Source organism: Chelonoidis abingdonii, chromosome 8 (assembly GCF_003597395.2).
Source record: "Chelonoidis abingdonii isolate Lonesome George chromosome 8, CheloAbing_2.0, whole genome shotgun sequence".
NCBI classification, from domain to species: Eukaryota; Metazoa; Chordata; order Testudines; family Testudinidae; genus Chelonoidis; species Chelonoidis abingdonii.
In genome coordinates this window covers 77,273,827-77,296,124 of record NC_133776.1, presented here as the reverse complement: position 1 = coordinate 77,296,124, position 22,298 = coordinate 77,273,827, and the positions used below count along the sequence as shown (strand labels likewise).

The 22,298-nt window shown below is 41.4% G+C and overlaps 1 protein-coding gene across 3 annotated transcripts in view; it reads right to left on the bottom strand.

Moving 5' to 3' along the window:
* Positions 1-19,103, bottom strand: part of HDX (highly divergent homeobox) — a 95,784-nt gene extending 76,681 nt beyond the window's left edge. Inside the window, exons 1-3 of one of the 3 annotated variants that reach the window (XM_032765484.2) lie at positions 18,955-19,103; positions 8,355-8,393; positions 3,294-3,440 (exon numbers count right to left, since the gene is read on the bottom strand). In XM_032765484.2, coding sequence (XP_032621375.1) covers positions 3,294-3,440 — 147 coding nt within the window. In that variant the 5' untranslated portion in view covers positions 8,355-8,393; positions 18,955-19,103. The remainder of the gene's footprint in view (positions 1-3,293; positions 3,441-8,354; positions 8,394-18,954) is intronic. The other 2 variants (XM_032765485.2, XM_032765486.2) reach the window with 2 other exon arrangements.
* Positions 19,104-22,298: the final 3,195 nt, after the last annotated feature.

Below are 22,298 nucleotides of genomic sequence, written 5' to 3'. Positions count from 1 at the left end.
CCTATTGATGCCTAGTCTACACTAGAAAAATCAGGTTGGCTTAACTATGTTGGTCAGGGTAAAAAAATCCACCCTCCTGAGCGGCTGCGTTAAGCCACTCTAAGTCCTCATGTAGACAGTGATAGGCTGACAGAAGAATTCTTCCATTGACCGAGCCAATGGGAGAAACCCTCCCATCACATAAGTCGCATCAAGACTGAAATACTACAGTGGCACAGCTGCAGTGGTCCAGCTATACCACTAGGGTAACCAGATGTCCCAATTTTATCAGGATAGTCCTCATTTTGGGGTCTTTTTCTTGTATAGGCACCTATTACTCCCCACCTCCTGTCCCGATTTTTCACACTTGCTGTCTGGTCATCCTATGCACCACTAGCATTTTAAGTGTATACAAGCTCTAAGTTTGACTTCAGATTTGTAACTGTCAATTTCTGCTAATTTATATGCTTCAGTATAAAGAGGAGAGTTATGGACATAAGGATCCACTAGAAAATAAGGGCTTCCTTCTGCTCACGTTCAGGTTAGTGGCAAAACTCCTTAGACATCTATGGATGCAGGATCAGACTGTAAGTGTGTACACGGATCATATAGTGCAATTTTTGTTGCTGTGCCACTTTGCTGATCTTTGGTGTGCAGCAAAATGGTGATCAGTCAACTCAAACAAGAGCTGAAAATTCAGCAAACCAAGTAATCAGTTTTACACAGAACAAAAAGGAGGTTTTATTCTGTACTTATTCTGGATTTTATACAAATACTTTTTTTTTTTTTTTTTTAAAAGACAGCCAACCCCACCTTACATTCTGATACACCCACATAGTTGTTTAGAATTTAATATTTGAATCTCATATCTATGGAAATTCACTGGAAATCTCACCTCCAGACAAAAGTAGTCTGATGCTCATATTAACAGAAGAGAGCAGTTTTCTGCATTACCATCCATCTACTAGCATGTATCATGCAAAATACAGAATGATACCAATGACGACATCTCATTTACAAGTTCTAATGATCAGTATAAAAACAAATTTAACAATTGTAACGATACGTAGCCCCCGATCTAGCAAAGCACTTAAGGTAAGCACATGATTAAGCATGCAAATCATCCCACTGACTTCAACAGTTACATATATAAGTGCTTGGATTAGCAAGGATTTATATTCCTCGCATAATGTTTTTAGTTCTGCTCTCTTCTTAAGAGGAAACAAGCAGCCTCCAACCCAAAACATAACTAGCCACAAGTTTCAGGAAAAAGCAAATTAATCTCTCTCCCAATTAGCTCACAACCACAGACATTAATTTGAAATGGATATCTGAAAACTTATCCTGTAGTACTATTTGTTTTACTTATACTCAGATAATATCCTTTTCAAATTGAAATTATATCAAAAGAAAAACTATAAAATATATTTAAAAAACCCAGTTTGGAACTAATAGAAAAATCACCTCATCATTCATGAAAAATAATACTCAATTGTCAAATCAAACAAACAGTTATTTTAAAAACATATACAAAAAATTGAAGTAAAACTGCTTTGGTAAAATACTTTACAATTACAGTTATGTTAACTATTAAAGAAATAGCTTATTTCTGAACTTTCCATGTTGGGAAAGTCCAAATCCATTTTGGTTTGAATGCTTAAGTGTCCCAACAAAGAAAAAAAATCCTCTTTCTTTCCAAGACTGGCTGTACAGGTCCTAATTTGGAAAGAAACAATATATTGCATCATCTACTTTTGTCATAAATCTTGTTTTTGTTTTTAAAATGGTATCATGAACTGAAATAAGTCATTAAAGAGAATCTCAGAAGAAGTCTTTACCTTATCCCCAAGCCAATTCAAGAATTTGTCAAGATGGTAATATACTAACCCATAAAACTAATCAAGACTCAATACAGAGATTAACAGAGACACTATTGCATTTTCTGTATGACTTTTACATTATTAAATTTTTTCTAGTACTGTGGTAGCATCTGTGCATCCCAACTGAGATCTAGGTCCCACTGTGCTAGGCACTGTGCACAGTAAGAGATAGTCTTTACTTCTACAATCTAAACAGACAGGTTGGACAAGGAGAGGTGGGGATTACAAAATGCCAGCAGAACAAGAGGTATGTTGGTCTGCAAATGGCATGTTACTGCCACAATCTTTGTGGAAATGCTTTTGTCAGGAAGGCGATGGCTAAACTGACAGAAAACTGAAGGAAGAATGGACATGTAGGGAACAGAGTAAAGGGGACTGGAGAAGAAAGAAGAGGGATGGAAGGCAGGGAGTAAGTACAACAGGTAGACTCAGGCAAAGAGACTGTGAGGGACCTGAAGCAAATCAGCACAGGGGAGAGAATATCCAGAGCAAAAACTACTGAAAGCATCCAAAGTTCCCTACTGCAGCTACTTGTCTGCTCCTGCCAGTCTGAGTTTCTGGTGGGCTTCCTAGGGTTTTTTTCCCCCCTATCCTGAGCTCAGGTTTCTCCAGAGAGGCAAGGCTACTTAGAAGCTGGTGCCTCTGGAATGGGGAGGGGGGGAGGCGATGGTAGGGAAGGAGCGCTCCCCTACATGGTTCTGGGTCCACGGGGTTGGGAATAACTAAATGGGTCTTATCTCCTTCCTCCCTCCCACACAGTGTTGTAGATGTACCCACTGCAGCTGCTTGTATATGGCTCCTGCCTGCTTGATTGTTGTACCAACTCTCAGCTATTGCTTCATGATTTCTACTTCCTTGTGAAACATTATATACAAAACGGCTCTTCTTTCATAGGGGGAGCATTATCCTGCTCCCATGGAATTCAGTGTCTTCAGAAGAGACCCCAGAAGCACTAAGCTACTCAATATTATTGTTTAGTGATAACTGTAATACCAATAGGCAGCAATGCCATCTATTTATGACAAGGAACACAGCAGTTTTATAGATCTCTTTCAAAGTCATTTTTAAATGAAACAAAATTTCTGTTCTATTTTAAAGCCGTTTCCTGATATAAACAACATTCACTTTATGTGATATATAATCTAGGTTTTCAGCAGGAAAACCCTATTTGGAATTTAGCTTTCTTGAAGGGACCCCTGTTGCTTGCACAGTATGAAAGTCCCAATTAATACTTCAATAACCTAAAAGTGTTCATAGGAACACAGACTACAAGCAGCCCTCTCTCAGGAAAGAATGAGCATATATTATAGCTGGGGATGGAAGCCTTTTTAAAAAAATAAAGTTAATGATTCCATCCCCTACAGATTTTTATGTAAACAAATGTACTTGTTAAATAATTACGTAAATTCAAGTGTGGAAGGCCTCAGTACTTACCCTGACTACACTGAAGTCCAGCTTAGTTTCTTGTGCACACTGTAATATGAGCTGAAAGCAATTTTTACTTTGATTTGTCATTCCATTTTCATAATAACGCTGTAATATCCTTTGTTGTTCTACAGTAAATACAGAACGCAGATTCATCTAAAAATAAAAGAAGATACTCTGAAAGTTGGAATAAATATTTTAATACTTGTAGAAATTACTCTTTTATCCAAACAATCATAAAACTAGTGTACACATCTCAATTTTTTCCAAAAAAATTCATCCATACTGATATTTTTATTTACTTTTCAGAACTTCTCATATGAACTATGTTAGTGGTTTTCCTTTATGAGATGGATTGAACCTGAGCTGTTAAACTATATAACCAAAAAAAGGCTGTCATCTTTTTATAGCAATAATCACTAGAAACCTCTTCTAATTAATTTCAGTTTAAAAGGCTTCTTCCTGAAGATGCCATTGTTGCTTGTAACAACAACCAGTAAATTCTCTACGGAGAAGCACAAACTATGAGATGAAGTCAAACTGTTACCTTGGGGGCAGTGAAGACTCATCAAACATTTAACCAAGACTGTAAAGGCCTGGTCTACACTTAAAAGCTATGTCACTCAGAGCTGTGAAAAATTTCACATCCTGAATGCGGTAGTTAGATCAACCTAACTCCTGGTATAGAAGCTGTTAGGTCAATGGAAGAATTCTTCTGTCAACCTATCTACTGCTTCTCAGAGAGACAGATGAACTACACTGATGGGAAAAACCTTTAGTCAATGTAGGAAGAGTCTACGCTGCGGCACTGCAGCTGTAGTATAGACATAGCCTAAGGCAACTTTGCTAAATCTCCATAAAAATGTACTAGCCCAGGCATAAAGTCTACATCAGGGGTCAGCAACCTCTGGCATGTGGCTCGCCAGGTGCCAGGCCAGCTTGTTTATCTGTGGCGGCTCCAACTCTCCGCAGTTCACCGTCCCAGGCCAATGGGGGCAGCAGAAAGCAGCGCAGGCTGAGGGATGTGCTGGCCTTGCCAGTGGGAGCCGCAATAGGCAAACCTGCAGACACGGAAGGTAAACAAACTGGTTTGATTCGCCAGGGTGCTTACCCCGGCGAGCCATGTGCCAGAGGTTGCCGACCCCTGTCTACATGTTCACCTTTTTCATAAAATTAAAAATACACACTCCACATAAACCTAATGCTATTTTACATTACCATCCAAAAAAACTTCACTTCTGGCAAGATGAAATTGTTATCTCAAAGGATGTTTTTGCTTTATCACCATTTAACATTTTATGGCCTGATCCTACTATCCTTATGCACCCAAAACATTAGTGGGAATTTTGAACGCACATGCAATTCAGGACTGGGCCCTTTATTTGGCTTTAAACAAAAGGTGGCAGCGGGAGAAGAGCAAGATAGCATATGATGGCAGTTTTGGAAGTAGCTGATAAAGTGCCACAGGAAGCAAAGAACAACTGACCATACAAATTATTTTTAAATTTTAAGTAAATGCAGAAAACAGTAAAAAGAAAAACAAGAAGTCCATCTTATGGGAAAAGAGAGAAGAAGAAAAAAAAAAAGAAATCAGTACCAGCTACTGATATCTTAGGGAGAAAGTTGTTACAATAATTTTTGTACATTAATTACAAAATAAAATTTAAAACATCTAAACATTTAAATTGTTTGTAGATATTAGACAGAATCTTAACTATGACCACAATCATTAGTTTCCTATAAAGTAAAAAAACTTCATGTAGAAAGAACAAATTCAGCTTGTTTTATACAAAACAGAACATTAGACTGACACGGTTGAACAAGAGAACAAGCTTGACCCTCAGCAAAATAATTCTTTGAAATAAAAATCATGTTACATTTAACTAAAAACACTGTGCCTTTACAAACTAGCAGGCTGAAAAACTACAGATTTATTTTCTTTAAATGTATGTGTCAAAACAATATGATTGGATTTATTTTTTTTAATATCGTGATCTGAAATCTGTCCAACTTCAGCAGGGTGCTTCACCACCAATATTATCAGTCATTAATGTTAAGGACTCGTGGTAAAATTCTATTATTTCCCTAGGTCAGAGCTTTAATGGCAGAGTTTATTTTCCTCCAAATGCTAATAATGGACACCCAAAAAAAGAGGCATTTTCACAAAGATTTTGTATGTAGCTTTCAAAAATTAGGTGATTAATTCCTTACCTTCCAACAGTGCATACTGAAGATGATTTGTCCATACCATATTTCACCGCCCCTCCTATTCCTTACCTCAAACTGTCTGTCTAACAGAAGTTATGTTGTTTACAGCACTAACAGACCTGCCAAGTGTCATGCATTTTTGCACTGAGGTCTATCAGGCATCAGGCAGAACTAGTAAAATGTCACACACAGGGGAGAGGGAGAGACCATCCCTCCCAGTACTCTGTAGCCTAGAGAAATGTACAACAAACTACAAGGCATGAGATATGAGAGCCATCTCTTCCACTAACAAAGAGCAAGACTTCACACCCCTTTCAGAAGAGAGGCAACCATCCTTCACCCATTTTACAAATAAAGGTAACAGAGTTTTCATATGGCCACCACAAATAGAGCTAGAAATAGAACCCAGTTCTCTGATATGACAGGCTTAAATTTCATCCACTGATTCACATTACCTTTCCGAAGTAGTATTTGTAAGCCTGGGTCTCTTTGTCCCTATCTGGAGGCTAGACTATGTGTACAAGTTTATGAGTCTTCTGCTGCCTCTATATGAATGGAACTCAAGTGATAGAGATCCCAGGTTCAGTTCCTACAGATGACCAAACTGATCTGTTAGACTTGGTGATGCTGACTCTCACAATTAGAACCACTCTCATCACAGAGCCAGAGACCAAATCCTGATAACTCAGCATGCCACTGTATGTCATATTCCTGAGGGTATTCTGTGCCAAAAAAATAAAAAGTCTGCACCAAAAAGTTAAAAATTCTTCAAGTTTTATTTGTCAATAAATAAATGCAGAGGCTCCAGCATGGCAGCGGGGAGCACAGGCCACTGGCTGCATGAAGGTGGAAAATCACCCTGCAGGTCTCCATCCACCCCTAGGACACAGACTCAGCGGCAAGGCTGCACCCAACCCTCACACAGCACAAGGCCTGGACCTGCCCCAGAAACACCCTGGAGCCCTGCCCCTCTGTGCCAGGTGTGGGGAAGGCAGGCTCAACTAGGCAGTATCCAAGTGTGAAGGGGCTCAGTGTGGAGGATACAGGTGTGGGGTAAGAGGGTTCTGTGTGGGACAATCTGGGTGCAGGCAGCTCAGTGGGGGGGGGTCTAGGTATGGGGGCGGATCTGGATGCACAGAGGCTCATTGTAGGGGTTCCAGGTGCAGGGGTTGAGGTTCAGTGGGGTGGAGTTTGGGTATGGAGGGCTAGGGAGGTTCTGGTTGTACAGGGTAAGGCTTGGAAGGGGTGTCTGGGTATGAGAGATCCAGATGCACAGGGGTTGGGTGGATGGGGGAGCAGCTCCCCATACAATGACCCCCCCCCCCACAGCTGACAAGTGATGGGGGCAGGAAGCAGGGGAGGATACTGAGCTTCCTACAGCTGGGGAAGGTTTCTGCAGGTGAGTCTGACACAGCCCCAGCCACTCTTTGCAGGGGAAAAGAAAATCCTGTCCTCTCCCACCTCCAGCCCAGACAGGACTAGCAGCTGATCCCAGCTCAGAATAGGAGCCTCTGCCTTGGGTGTCCCCAGCCCCACGGTGATTTACTTCTCTGCTGGCTGCTCCAGGTGCCTGAAATGATGTACCTGCACTGCTATGGAGTGGTGCGTGACTACTCTTGTAGCTTCCCTTCGTTTCCCTGTCAGAAAGTCATTCTTCTGCGGGAAAGCAAAGAAATCTGTAAGGGACATGAATTCTGCGCACGTGCAGTACCGCAGAATTCCCCCCGGAGTAATGTCACAAACAGTTGTATAACTGGCAAAGCATGTTATGTCTCCTTCTATGGGCTGGTTCACTTAAATAAGAGCATGCTTGCCCTAGTAGTTCCTCTTATAAAGCATGTAGAAGAAGTCTCTCTGTGGATCTGAATATTGTGGGGTCAAGTCCTGATGATTGCCTATATGGGAAGGGGGAGGGAAAAATATAAGTTTGTGTGAGGACCCTAAAATCGTTTTTTAAGTAATTTTATATTGCAAAATGTTGCATTTAGAAGTGAATTAAGATCTAGGCTAGTATTTATTTTATTCTTTTTTTTTAGTATCTGTATATTTTAAATAACAGTAGATATTTCTAAGGAACAGAATGGAGCATTTAATTATAGAGTCTGTTCTTGCTGTTCTTCAAACAACGTGGGAGATTTTGACTGTGAGTACAGAGTTGGTGACCCTGCCTATGTAATCCCCCCAAGGGTAAAAATGTACTAAAAGAAACATCCTTTCAGGAAGCCTACCTCAGTCTCAAAAATGACCATGGAGTTGGAACTACTTGTTACTCTTAAAAGAATTCTCCCCCTTCCAAAATATCTGTGCTGGGATATACTGGCAGCCGGTTTGTGTAAGAAGCGTGCCCCTGCTTCTGCTGCAATTGCTCTGTTGAGAGAGAGCTTCATCCATCAAGGCTCTCAAGTACATGCCTCTCACCTGCATTGAACTTGTACAATTTTTATAGTGTTTAATAGTTATGTGAATTTCCATACATAAGTTAGCCTATTTAAATAATTTGCATAAAATAGCATACATGGTGTTGCACAAATGTGGTGGTTATACACTACACCCCAACACTGCCAGGACAAGCAGTGCGCAGACCCTTGCGCAGAACCCCACAAAAAGTTACTAAATGATCAGGTTCCTCCTCTGCAACAGTTCTTGATAATCAACAGACATAACAAACAGAGTAAGTCAGGAGGCTTTCCAAGAAGGGTCGGATTCTTACTCCCGATATTACTTTCAACAGCGGCTTTGCAGGTTTACTATCTAAACAGACTGACCAGAGCCTACTTCTTGCCAGGATGACTATTAGATAACCCTACAGATATTTCGGAATCAAACTATATAGCAGGGTTATGTTTTGAATCATTAACTTACTTGGAGGTTTTGGTTGCCCAAGGAATGCAGGATCCAGCCCTAAGAGAACAGATGAGCATTAGTTCACTAGAGCAATTTGCATCTAAGGTTTATTGAATAAACCTGTTAAGAGCAAGAACCAACAAATAGGTCTGTATTGATTTCTCTCCCTTAATTTTAGTATCTGCAGAAATTTAGTAAATGAAAAGATGACAAATCCATTAATTCAAAGACCTATCAAATGATATTCCTAGTCAATGGGGACAGAAAAAAAAGACAGAATATCCACCTTATCCACACTGCTCTGCCAATTAATCAATCTGTCCTAACTTTTAAATACTGTCCCTTTCCAGAGGCAGAACAAATTTAGGCTTAATCTAATTTCATATAAGGTTCTTTAGAGAGCAGATTATTATCTAAATTAAAAATTGTGACATTACAATACAGATTTCAGCTGAGACCAAACTTATTTAAATTTTCAGAAATTACATTAAATTGAACGGAAATCTTAGAAATGAAAGAGGAGTGATTTTATCCCTTTAGTTTTTATTTATATACATACACACACACACTTAAGTTTATATATGTTTTAAACTAATAGCACAACAACTTAAATTATGTATTATCTGGGTATTTCCCCCATGTCCATTTTCTTGTCCAACATATATCTAATGTGGGTAGTGAATGACAGCTGCAGATGTGAAGATTTTTCTCCAGGTTATCCTGAAACTTAGTTTGTTGCACAAGCAGTGTTACACTTGACTGAGCTGAAATTTTCAGTGATAAAACTCTGAAAGAAAACCAGATCCATGAAAACACAAAAAAAGTCTCTCAAAATTATTTAACCCAAAGGAAATTAACAGGATAGTGACAGGGCTGCTGCTTTGTTGAGCCATTCTGATATTAGTGCTTGAATATTGCATTGTAGTTACCGCTAAGTCATACTAGCGAGTGGATTTTTTAGTTTCAGCCATGATACAAGAAGACTGAGAAAAAATGAACCAAGGTCAGAGATGGAAGTCTTAGGAAAAACCTAGAAATGACCAAAACAGGAGAGAAAGCTTAAACTGAGGTTTATAATTGGTGGTTATTTGAGTTAAAAATAAAGCAAAACCCAGGAATGAGGAAAGTTTGGCGTCTACGTTCATAGCAAGATAGAAAATACACTGTATCATAAGACATTAGAAGAGAATTTTAAAAAAGTTGCATCCATCTTGCTAGTCTCAATTTAGGAACTGAAGAGTAAGCAAAAATAAACTTTTCCGTTTGGAGATCCTTTCGGCCATGAGCATAATGCCAAAAAGCGACACTATTTGTGACATTAACAGGAAAAGCTCTGACCATTCAGTCATACAAGGTACGCCAGTTATCATTCTGTTTTAATACTGGTTTTAAAAGTATCCAAGGTGCAATCAGCAATATTTCTTTTCCAGTTATTAAAATAAATGTAGTTGGAAGTCAGTTTACACCTAGTGCTTCTCACAGTGGATTTTTGCTAGTAATTCACACTTCAGAAATATAGCTATGTAACTCATAGCTAGCGCCTCAAGTACCTATTTAAATTGTTAAACTTTATAAAATTTATCAGATTACAGGGAACTATATTAACTTTCAGGAGCTGCATAAGAAAAATGAGAAGCATTTTCTTTTGAATTCCTTAGTTAAGTTAAAAAGACCAAGTGAAAGTCATCCTGCAAAATACAAGAGCTGCAGTGAGTCAAATTTCCCATATTTGGACTAATGAGGGTTTCAAAGTACTGACATGGAGAGGGGAAAAAACCCTAAAACCCACAAAAATAAGTATGTACAGAATGTCTATGCTAAATTAATAAATGCTGAGTAAACAAACACCATATATGTACAAGTCTAGCAGCTACTGTAAAATAAGCCAACACTGGTTACTTAACAATATAAAAATCCATAGGTTCCTGTACACAGTGACAGCTCATTAGAAGTGCAATTTTAGTATCTTGGATTTTTTCATAAACAAATATCCAGTTTTATTTGGAAGTCGATAACTGCCCTTAAAAACTGAGCACTAAAATAAAGAGGCTCCCAAGTACTGTCAGAAAACAAAACTGAAAAATCAATATCAAATATATTTGCTGATACCAAAACCTCACAAAAATTTAACTGTTTCCTGTCTCTAAAATGCATCATTTAGATTGGGCACTACCGCACTATTTCACAATGAAGAAAACTTCAGTTCACTGTAAGAGTTCTCCAGGAGAAAACTTTAAAATTTTAGAATACCTTAACCATAACTCCCACAACTATGTTCACGAAGAATAACCCATTAAATGGAAAAAAATTCTCTAAGATCTTTACGGTTTCTCAAAGGTCTATATTTCACTTATTTCCTTTTGAGAAACATAATCAGCTTGTATTACCTAGATAATGGCTACAGATACATAAAAGTCTGAGGGATTATTATCTAGCCTCTAACCTTCTGATTCAGGAAATCCACTGATAAGCAGGGGGAAATGTGTATACAAATCCATGTGTATACAAATCATTTTTAAAAAAAAAAAAAGGTCAGCAGTTAAGACAACATAAATACCCAGCTCAGCTTCAAATACAGACTCCTGAGTTTAAACCCACTCCATTTCCTATTACAGCCTCCCACAAAGCACATATCCAATTCCTCACAATTTCATCTCAACTTGTATCTCAGGCTTTTAAGTTAGAAACATGGACTTTTGACTTCAGCAAGATTAAAATAACAATGTTATTGTGAAGTGTGCATCTGAAGAATTGGATGTCTGTATTGTTGGTAGTCGGAATTGAAAGGGAGTTTCTTCAGAGCAGAAGAGGCTGTGAAGTTGGGTATTATGTTTAGGTGACAAGACAGGAGATTTGAGGTTGCATTGGTTATTTTTTCTTGAAGCAGGATAACGATGAGGAAATAAATAGAACAGTTGCACCATTTGCCTATCTTGCTAGTAAGATAAGACCGTTTTTACTAAGTGTGATGTTTGCTAAATGTTATGGTATCGAAGCACAATTGATAAATACGTAATTATATTTTACCCCATTTATAATCTGTTTTAACATTGTATTATAAGTGTGGAATTTAGAACTCAGCTTTATGTCTAACATGTCAGTGCTGACATACTCATTTGTATCTGTATTTGCTTTTCCCATGTTTGACAAAAGCTGATTGACCTAAACAGTCAATATAAGCTAGGTAGCGGGTCTCCCTACTAGTGAGCAGCAGGAGCTACTGAACTTATCTTGAGCCTGGATGACCAACCCCACTACTTCCTTTGCTTCATTTAGAGAGGCTTTTTCTAAACGTAATAAACACAGAAAACACAGTCTACAGAGAGAGGTTAATCTACTGGCATATGATGGCGTATATTACATTGGTGGACGTGCAGGTGAATGAACCGGTGATGGTTCACCAGTGTAATATACGCCACGTCCACCAATGTAATATATGCCATCATGTGCCAACAATGCCCCTCTGCTATGTACATCGGCCAAACTGGACAGTCCCTACGGAAAAGGATAAATGGACACAAATCAGATATTCGGAATGGCAATATACAAAAACCTGTAGGAGAACACTTCAACCTTCCTGGTCACATTATAGCAGACCTTAAGGTGGCCATCCTGCAGCAAAAAAACTTCAGGACCAGACTTCAAAGAGAAACTGCTGAGCTTCAGTTCATCTGCAAATTTGACACCATCAGCTCAGGATTAAACAAAGACTGTGAATGGCTTGCCAACTACATAACCAGTTTCTCCTCCCTTGGTTTTCACACCTCAACTGCTAGAACAGGGCCTCATCCTCCCTGATTGAACTAACTTCATTATCTCTAGCTTGCTTGTATATATATATACCTATCCCTGGAAATTTCCACCACATGCATCTGACAAAGTGGGTATTCACCCACAAAAGCTCATGCTCCAAAACATCTGTTAGTCTATAAGCTGCCACAGGATTCTTTGCTACTATGAACATTAAGAGTCAAATCTAAATGCTTTTATGAGGTCTGCTCAAGCAGTACCCAACCTTTCATGAACCACAGTAGGTTCTCTACATGCAGAAGCTTCCTCTTCAGCAGTGCTGAAACTTCATTTCTCAAGCATCTTTGGCTATAACTCCCCCCCTTTCTCCAACTATCAGTGTGCCCTATTTGCAGCAGGCGCTAGGACAGGTGGGAGTGGCGGGGCGGGGGAAAAGAGATGCACAAACTGGCCTGAGAAACAAAGCACATAGCTCCTGTTGGATGGTAAATTCCTAACGGAGTGAATCTCCTATGACTTGCTTGAGGTACCACCACTCCCTCCACTTTTAGGCTATGCCTATACTATGGACCTTATAGTGGCCCAGCTGTACCGCTACACCTGTCCTGCTGTAAGGTCTAAGATGTAGCCACTCTTTGACAGCAGGAGTGAGCTCTCCTGCCAGCATAATCAAATCACCCCCATTAAGCAGCGTTAGCTATGTCAGGAGGAGAGCCTCTTCTGCTGACACAGTGCTTTCCACAGCAGCACTTTTGCCAGTGACACTTATGTCAGTCAAGGGCGTGGTTTTTTCACACCCCTGACCAACAAAAGTTTTACCAACAAAAGTGGTAGTATAGACAAAGCCTTAGATAATCTTATTTGGTATATAGGACTAGGGCTCCCTTTGTGGAAGGTTCTTGTATTTTGTATAAGAGAGACTGAGTGGAACCTAGAGACATATAATTAGGAACAAAAAAGGTGTGTATCTTGGTGTCTCAGGAGAAAACCACAGCAGGAGGGCCATCGAAATGTCAATAGAAAATGGGAGTCCTCCACGAAGATTCAGTGCTCAGTGGTAAAAGATACATCAGTTACTACAAAACAGTCAAATGACTGTTTGTATTTTAAGGTCCGTCCCTCCCCCAAGCCCCCAGAATTGAAAGATAATTCAGTTTTTCAGCTATGAAGCCGTGTGTGTAATTTCAAGTTTCTGACTTTTGAGATTGGGATGTTATAGGAGCCCTAAGCATTAAGATCTCTAGATGGTTTTAAAAATGTTAAGCCTTTTAGAACACACACACTGAAAGCTCAGAGTTTGAAAAAAATGCCTAGAAAATTAAAAGGGATAGCCGTGTTAGTCTGGATATGTAAAAGCAGCAAAGAGTCCTGTGGTGGTATTCACCCACGAAAGCTCATGCTCCAATACGTCTGCTAGTCTATAAGGTGCCACAGGACTCTTTGCTGCTTTTATAGAAAATTAAAGTTCGTCCTTCTTCGAATAGTCCATCACTCAGATTGATTTCTCATAATTATATTTAAAAGTCTATACACTTCAGTGCAAAACTCAACACAACCTTAACTATGGAGCTGCTAGGAGCCTCTATAGTCTTAAACAAAGAAATTGTAATTTAAAAAGAAAACACAGGTTAAGTTAATATGTATAGTCAAGAAAAGAGAGTGTTACCATTAATGGACGTAATGGAAACATCAGGGCTTGAAGTACAGGACTCACTCCCTGCCATTTCTACTCCATACATTTTAACAGGTTAACTTTAACCCCACAGAATTTCTCTCTATTATAATTTATCTTTTCACATGCTATATTGGCCTGTAAATATTCCCTCATATTTATTATAGTCTGGATACACAAAGCAGATACAGCAGATACAATGTCACTCGTTATGCTCTACTTTTGACAAGGCAGATTTCCAGAAGTGATACTAATCTCCAAAGAGTCTGATACAAAAAAAGAAAACAAAACCTAAAAATGAGACAACTGCAATCAGTAAAACATACTTAAAGATACGTACACAGACAAAATAAGTTGCCAGTACAGATGCTTAGTATCAGCCACAGAATTAGAGCCCTGCATTTTAAAATTATATTAATTTGCTTCCCTTTCAATTCCCAGTCAACAGTTCAAAAGTTTTCTGTTCTACGTTTGCCATAAAATCAGATAAAAAAAAAAATGCAGGACACAGTCTGTATGCAAGCATACAAGGGACCAAACTTACAATAACATTCAATAGAACCTGAATATTATATATTCTGTGAGTTACATAAAGGAGGGGCAGCAGTTATCTATAATAATCAGAACTCCAAATAACTAGAAACTAACGTGGTATTCTAATTGATTTGATATTGTTGCTTTTAACTACAGTAAAAGCTGTTTGATCTGGCACTTCACCAACTGGAAAACTTTAAATTGGCGTTTCTGATCTTCATTGAAATTCCAACTGATTGCCCAGTTGACCAGCAGGAAGTTGGAGCGAAAAAGGGGGTCCAGGACATGGGTTCTGGGAGGGAGTTTAGGTGTGGGAGGGGGCTTGGGGAAGCAGGTTGGGGTGCAGGGGGGAGTGTGGGGTGCCAGATAAGGGGGATGCTCACCTTGGGTGGCTCCCCACAAGCGACGACCTGTCCTGGCTGCTCCTAGGCCAAGGGTGGGCAAACTATGGCCCGTAGGCCACATCCAGCCCGTCGTACCTTTTAATATGGCCCTCAAGCTCCCGCTGGAGAGTGGGGTTGGGAGCTTTCCCCGCTCCGGTGCTCCAGCCAGGCTTGCCTTGTTCCGCTCATGCAGCAGCTCAGTGCAGCTCACGGAACCAGGGGGGCCCTCATGCTGCCCCCACTCCAAGAGCCAGTTCTGCAGCTCCCATTGATATGGGGACAGTTTCCAGATCCGCCTGCCATGCTGCCGCCTAGGAGCGGCCGAGACAGGTCGCTGCTTGCAGGAAGCTGCCCAAAGTGAGCACCTCCCGTATCCAGCACCCAACTCCCCCTTCTGTGCCCCAACCTGCTGTCCTGAGTCCCCTCCTGTACCCAAACTCCCTCCCAGAGCCCTCGTCTCACATACTCTCCTGCACCGCAACCCCCAGCTCCACACCCAAACTCCCTCTCTCTCTTAGTTAACTGACATTTTTCACTTACCAGCACCCGCCATTCCCCCCAACATGCCAGATAAAACAGCTTTTACTGTGTATTACCTAGGAATATAGAAACATCCTTTTTCACTATCAAAAAGTACTCACTGTGTAATAGACTACTGCCACTGAACTACCAGCATCTTAACTTTTAGAACTCATTCCTTTATCAAAGCTGAGCAATGTTTCTATGTGTGGTTCCAATTCGAGTTGGCCCCAATCCTGCTAACACTTATGCATGTGCTTAACTTTACTCATGAAAGTTCTAATGATATCAACTGGATTAGTCACCTGTTTGAAGTTAAGCTTGTGCATAAGTTTGCACCATCATTGTCTACTTCATAAAACTATGATACTCCAAACAAGCAAGGAACAATTAACGACAACTGCTCCAAAGGTGTATGTTATTTTAAAAGGTCATGATCAGAAAAGGTCTGCCTAAAATTTAGGTTTTATAAAAAGTTCTAAGAGACAATTTACTAAACGGAGATACCAATAGAATTTTTTTCCATGAAAGCTGTTTTGAATAATACTATCAGAAGTCAGAAAGTTCTCATGGTAGGCTAGCCTATTTTCATTTCCAATCTGAGCGAAATGCAAAAAAAACATACTGTAGTAAGAAGTATCCTGTAGACACTTAGGCAAATGCTTAAGTTTAAGCATGAGTAGTCCCATTATGTCCAGTAGGCATATCCAAGCTATGTACATGCTTAAATCTTAGCAGGATCAGGGCTACATGATAAATTCAAGTCAATCATGAATGGTGCGGAGAAAGTGACTATATAACACGAATCAGGGTCACCCAGTGAAATTAATAGGCAGCAAGTCTAAAACAAACAAAAGGAAGTATTTCTTCCCACAACCCAGAGTCAAACCATGGCACTCGTTGCCAGGATATGTTGTAAAGGCCAAAACTATAATGGGGTTCACAAAAGAATTAGATACGTTCATGGAGGATAGGTTCCTCAATAGCTATTAGCCAAGATGGTCAGAGTGTCCCTAGCCTCTGACTGCAAGAAGCTGGGAATGGATAATAGGGGATAGATCATTTGATGATTGCCTGTACTATTCATGCTCTCGGAAGCACCTGGTATGGGCCACTGTTGGAAGACTGGATACTGAGCTAGATGGACCATTGGTCTGATCCAATATGGCCGTTCTTACTTTACTCACTACTCAAAATAGTGGTTGTACTCATGTGCAAAGCAAAAAGTAACTGGTTCTTAGTTTACTCTATCTGCAGAATTAACTACTTGTAAATAATTTAAAGGAGCATATGGGAAGATAGTGCAATAAACCTTTTAAGAGTCTAACGTACTGACTGCTAAGAGCCACAAAACAGGATCTTCATTTAGAAACACTAAAATATAAAGATTGACAGTCAGCTTCTGCAACAAAGTGTTGGTTAAAAAAAAATAGGTAATTAATGGCAAATCTGATCAAAACGTTTTCAAGTTAACCATGCTTGACAAAACAGGTATTTCTTTAGGCCTGCATCTTGCAAAAGTTTGAACATATCCATAACTTTACATATGATTAGTCCTTCTGACGCACATACATTACTCAGACATTTCACAGCTCATCTGCACAGGGAATTTTACAAACATAGTTATGTAGTAATAACTCCCCATGTGGTCACTCGATTCCTTTTATGTAGCTTGTGCATATTCTTAACGCATTACAGTACCAAGGGCATTATTAAACAGAGTGACATATCTCAGACATCTAGGATGCAGCATGAAGTGATTTTCTTTGTCCACTGCATACTGATGCTCCTAAATCAAGGGTCACACCATCAGCACCTCAAAACACAAGCTAGAAGACCTGCATGCCACCCACCATTTCCCTTCACCAGCAAACACCCCAGGGCCAAAATGTCACAACAGCAGCAATTGGAGCAATGTTATTTGCCCAATATCTCCACCACCACCCCGCCTTCTGCAGGTGCTCTCTTAGACCTCAAGGAGAGCACACAGCACCCTCCACAACCCCTCCCACCCCAAGACAAGGGAGAATGAGCTTTGAGTTATTTTCTTGCCACCCCCATCATCCCCACTGCATGGCCCCAGGGGGCTTGTACACAGCTGCAACCCATTGCCTAGGCTGCCATACTACCAGCAGTGACTATTTACACAGCAAAAGGAACAGGAGTACTTGTGGCACCTTAGAGACTAACAAATTTATTACAGCATGAGCTTTCGTGAGCTACAGCTCACTTCTTCGGATGCACAGAATGGAACTGTGACTTTGTCCTCACCCACAACTATTTCAGATTTGAGGACAATATATACCTTCAAGTCAGCGGCACTGCTATGGCCCCACAGTATGTTAACTTCTTTATGGCTGACTTAGAACAACGCTTCCTTAGCTCTCGTTCCCTAACGCCCCTACTCTACTTGCACTACATTGATGACATCTTCATCATCTGGACTCACGTAAAAGAAGCCCTCAAGGAATTCCACTGTGATTTTAACAATTTTCATCCCACCATCAACCTCAGTCTCTATCCAAAAGAATAAATGGACACAAATCTGACATCAGGAATCATAACATTCAAAAACCAGTGGGAGAACACTTCAACCTCTCTAACCACTCAGTCACAGACCTGAAGGTGGCAATTTTACAACAAAAAAACTTCAAAAACAGACTCCAAAGAGAGACTGCTGAACTCAAATTAATATGCAAATTAGATCCAATTAACTCAGGTTTAAACAGAGACTGGGAACAGTGGGATCATTACACCAATTGAATTTATTTCCCTATGTTAAGTTCTCCTCACACCTTCTATGGGCCCTCTTAACTATCACTTCAAAAGCTTTTTTTCCTCCTGCTGATGATAGCTCATCTCAATTGAGTAGACTCTTCTTGCTGGTATGCATACTTCCACCTTTTCATGTTCTCTGGATGTATAAATATCTCCTGTCTGTGTGTTCCTTTCTATTCATCCGAAGAAGTGAGCTATAGCTCACGAAAGCTCATGTTGAAATAAATGTGTTAGTCTCTAAGGTGCCACAAGTACGCCTGTTCTTTTTGTGGCTACAGACTAACACAGCTGCTACTCTGAAACCTGTCATATTTACACAGCCAAGCCAGGAAGGAGGATGCAGGCAGGATGAACACCCCCAATCCCAATCCAGGCACCCTGCCCTGCCCCTAGATGACTGCAGTAGAAAACAGCCTCAGTGACTCCTACGACCCCAACGGATGGCAACTCAAGTGGCCCTAATTGCGCATGCGCAAGATTTTGCAAGGCTTAAAGACACCTTCACTGTGCAAACGCCCATTGCCCAACTACTAGGACGCACTCACGTGCGCGTGCGCGAAGCTGCAATCAGCGCATCTCACTCCGGCCGGGTAAAGTGAGAAATCACTCCGTGACTGTGAAAACGCATGCGCAGTCAGTCCAGCAGCGCTCGACAACCTCAGAACGTGCGCAACTGTCAGCCCGTACGCGAATACATCGGTCGTACGCATGCGTACTTCCTTCACAACGGCGGATGGGGCTAGTCAGCGTCTGCCGCAGCAGAACCGAGCCGTAGTGCGCATGCGTGCCTGAGTTTGCTCTGCGAGCACCAGCCCAAGCGGCCGCCCTCCCCCACGTTCAGGCCCACAGCCAAGGGGCATCTTCCCCAGCGCCAGCCAGGGCTGGCTGCCCTGCCTGCTCAGGCTGAGCGCTTCGGCGCTTCCCCTCCCTCCGTGGGGGCTCACACACGTACCCGGCCCCCTGCGCACAGTGCCGGACTTACCGTGCTCTGCGGGGCGGGCGGAGTTGGTCCAGGGGGCTCCGGATTCAGCCGGTTTCGGCTGGGTCGGTCCCGGCGTCACACAATGAAATCAGCGCCTCCGATCATTAATTCTCATCATGATCGTGACGTCAGCGCAGACAGCGGCCAATGGGAGCCTAAGATCAGCGCCGGCCGGGACAGTCCTTGCCCCCGCCCCTCCCGCCAGGGGGAGCGTCTGGTTCAGGGAACAGCCCGCCTCAGGCAGGAGGGGAGGGGAGACTAGTACAGGGAACAGCCGCGCTGCTGCGGGGGGTAGAGAGGGGGTTGCCTGCCTCAGGAAACAGCCCCGCCCAGCTCGGGATCGGAGCGCGAGGCACAGGGAAGGGGCGGGGCACAGACGGAAGGCAGCGGGAGTAGTCTGCGTCCTCCACAGCTTACAGGGGCCGGGCTGCGCCCCTCACCGCCTTGTGGGAACTCCTCTGTCCCGCAGCTACCCGAGCTGCGCACCTGCCGGTGGGGGTGGGGCTCTTCCGCCTGCCTGTCTGGGCCGCGGGCGCTGCCGCGCTCATCACTGTGTCAGTGGCAGTTTTCCCGGCGCGCTGCTGCCGGTTTTGCCACGCGTGTGCGAGCCCGGCCGGCATTGCCCTTGCCCCCCCCCCCTTCCCAGGGAGCAGCCCCGCGTCCGCCGCGTAGCGCTGGTCGTGGGTGTGGGAGGAATTAAGTGTTTCACGCGCCCGACCCCTTGGGGGACGGACGGTACTGGCTGCCTTGCGGCGTTCTCAGCCCTGCTTGGCTAGGAGAGGAGCCTTGGTGGCAATGGTGGATGTTCCACCTTTGTTATTGCCCCCTCCTCGCCTGGGGGCAGTTGGGAGGGCTGGCTCAATCACTGAGTCTGAAATACCTGGGCTTCCAGTAGGGGCAACTGACCCCTTCCTCCACTTGTGAGAGAGAAGTCTGGTATCACGTTTTGTTTGTATCTTTCAGGTGAGACTCAACGTCAAAGCCCTGCCTGCTTTATGTGGGCATCAAAAGTCTTGTGGTTCTTCTCATACAAGTGAAGTGTTTTGTCTCACTATCTTCAGCCACACCACGGCTTAAGGTTTCCACTGTCATTAAGGTGATGTTTCACCATCCCTGGGGTGGCTGTATTCATATAAACCCTGAACCTGCAAGGAGCCACACTGACGCAGACCCTCACCTTCACCTGAAGATGCATTGAAATGACAGGAACACACTGCAGTTAATGAGACCAGGCACAAGCATGGTCTCCTTACCAGCACCTTACCAGCTCATCTGTTTGCAGGAAAGGTCATGTAAGAGTATTATTTGCTGCTTATATCGCAGCAGCACACCAGAAGTCCCAATCAAGATTAGGGGCCTATTGTGCAAATTCAGACAGATACAGGCTCCCTGCCTCAAGCGCTTACATTCTAAGACCCTGATCCTAAAAAGATTTATGCAGGGGCTTAAAGTTATGCACATGATTAGTACCAATAACTTTAATTGGAGTACTTGGGCATAAAACTTTGCAGTAATGGGACCAAAGAAAGCATGTATGGTATGTAGGATCAGTGCAATATGGATATGAGTAATGTGCATCAATAGCGTAAGACAGCAGGTTAGCATGTAGATTACAAATTTAGAGATCATACACATTCAGAATTTATTTTTAGTGCATGTTAGTGAAAGCAAGTTTTAAGTACTCAGATATGATGTATAAAACAATAATCATATAAAGAGATCCAGATTTGTGCAAGCTGTAATAAATTAAATGTCTTATTGGAACTCACACTGAAAAATCTTAAGATATATTTTAAAAATTGTCTTGCAATGTATCCTGAATAAGGGAGCCTCTGATAAAGGGACAAAGCTGCATCTGAGTGGGTTCAATTCTGTACTTGTTATGCAGGCAAAACTCATTTAATTTAATGGAAGTTTTGCCTCCGAGGGCTGCAGGACTGAGTTCATATTGATTTTTCTGTGGGGTCTCAAATGAACAACTATTATATAGCTCCTAAAATAACTCTAATTTTAATGAACCCTTCAACATCTAGCAAAATTTTAAAAGGCATGAATCCATACAGAATTATTTTATATGGAATGGAGAGTCTACATGATTTTTAGTTTTTTGAATGTATGATTGAGTCCTTTAAGCTAGTAAAATATTTTGCTGTTTTAATGTACATTTCTGGAAGGTGTAATAGCCCATCAGTACGCAACATTTCCGGTGGCCCAAACTGGGATTTAGGATGATAATTAATCATCTCTATATATACCCTTTACTTAGGGTTAAATGGAATTTTCTGCTTGTGTAAGCAGAGGGAACTGTTATCCAGTAGATAGCTTTTCTCCCACAGGAGAGAGAGATTTGTAGATTTTACTTTGTGAACAGCTGGAAGGTTTGCAGATGCTGTAAGATTGTTCTGTGCTTTAACGTTTCAGAGACCTTTACAAAAAATCAGTCATTTTAAACCTGTTAAACACAGATGCAAAACAATACTGACAATATACATAAATATAACTTTTATAAATATAATCTCATTTGAGACAGTTGAGAGAGACAAAATTTCATTTTAATGAGATTGTAGAACACAGAAATAAAAAATAAAAGTCATATAACAGGCAGTACAAAGCTATGTGTAAAGTAAACATTTTTATGTGTGGGAAATTCAAATTATTTTTTACTAGTTTTTCTATTGTGAGGATAATGAGAATATTTCCTACTGTGACATAATAAAATAATATGCCATCTGCTGGCCTACCATGTAATATCTTAGCTGCATAAATTTAAACACTGATCTTGAGATTTTGCAACTATATTTTCATGCTACCTGAAGTTTTTCAAAGTATAATTTTACTGTTTCTAGTCACAAGTTTTTTGCATATGTATGCCAAAGTGTTCAGTACACTTGTTTGAGCACAAACTATCCTTCTAGAGGTATTAAAAAGTCTCTGTCAATTTTTCAGCAACAACAAGCACTCCCATTAGTGTTATAAGTTAAGCTTCTGTAAAAAGCTCCATCATGGCTTCCTTCAAATCCCTCCTCCAGACACACCTCTTCTGCAACACCTATAGGGACCTAGCCAAATAATAAAGCCTAGTTGAGGAGCAGATGGTAATAGCTGAATTCACTTTATTTTATTTATTTATAATTTCAAGAGCCAGATTCTCCAGTTCCCCAATATCATTTTGTGCTACCTACACTTCTACAGCATAAAGAGAACCTAAAGCGCCTGGAGATTCCTTTTGGGAAATTTCCCCTCTTCATGGTGCATTACTGCTGGGATAAAACTGGTGATGGTTCTGCTGCCTCCTACACCAGAACCATCCCCCCGTGTAAGGGAACTGGGAAGGCATAGTAGGA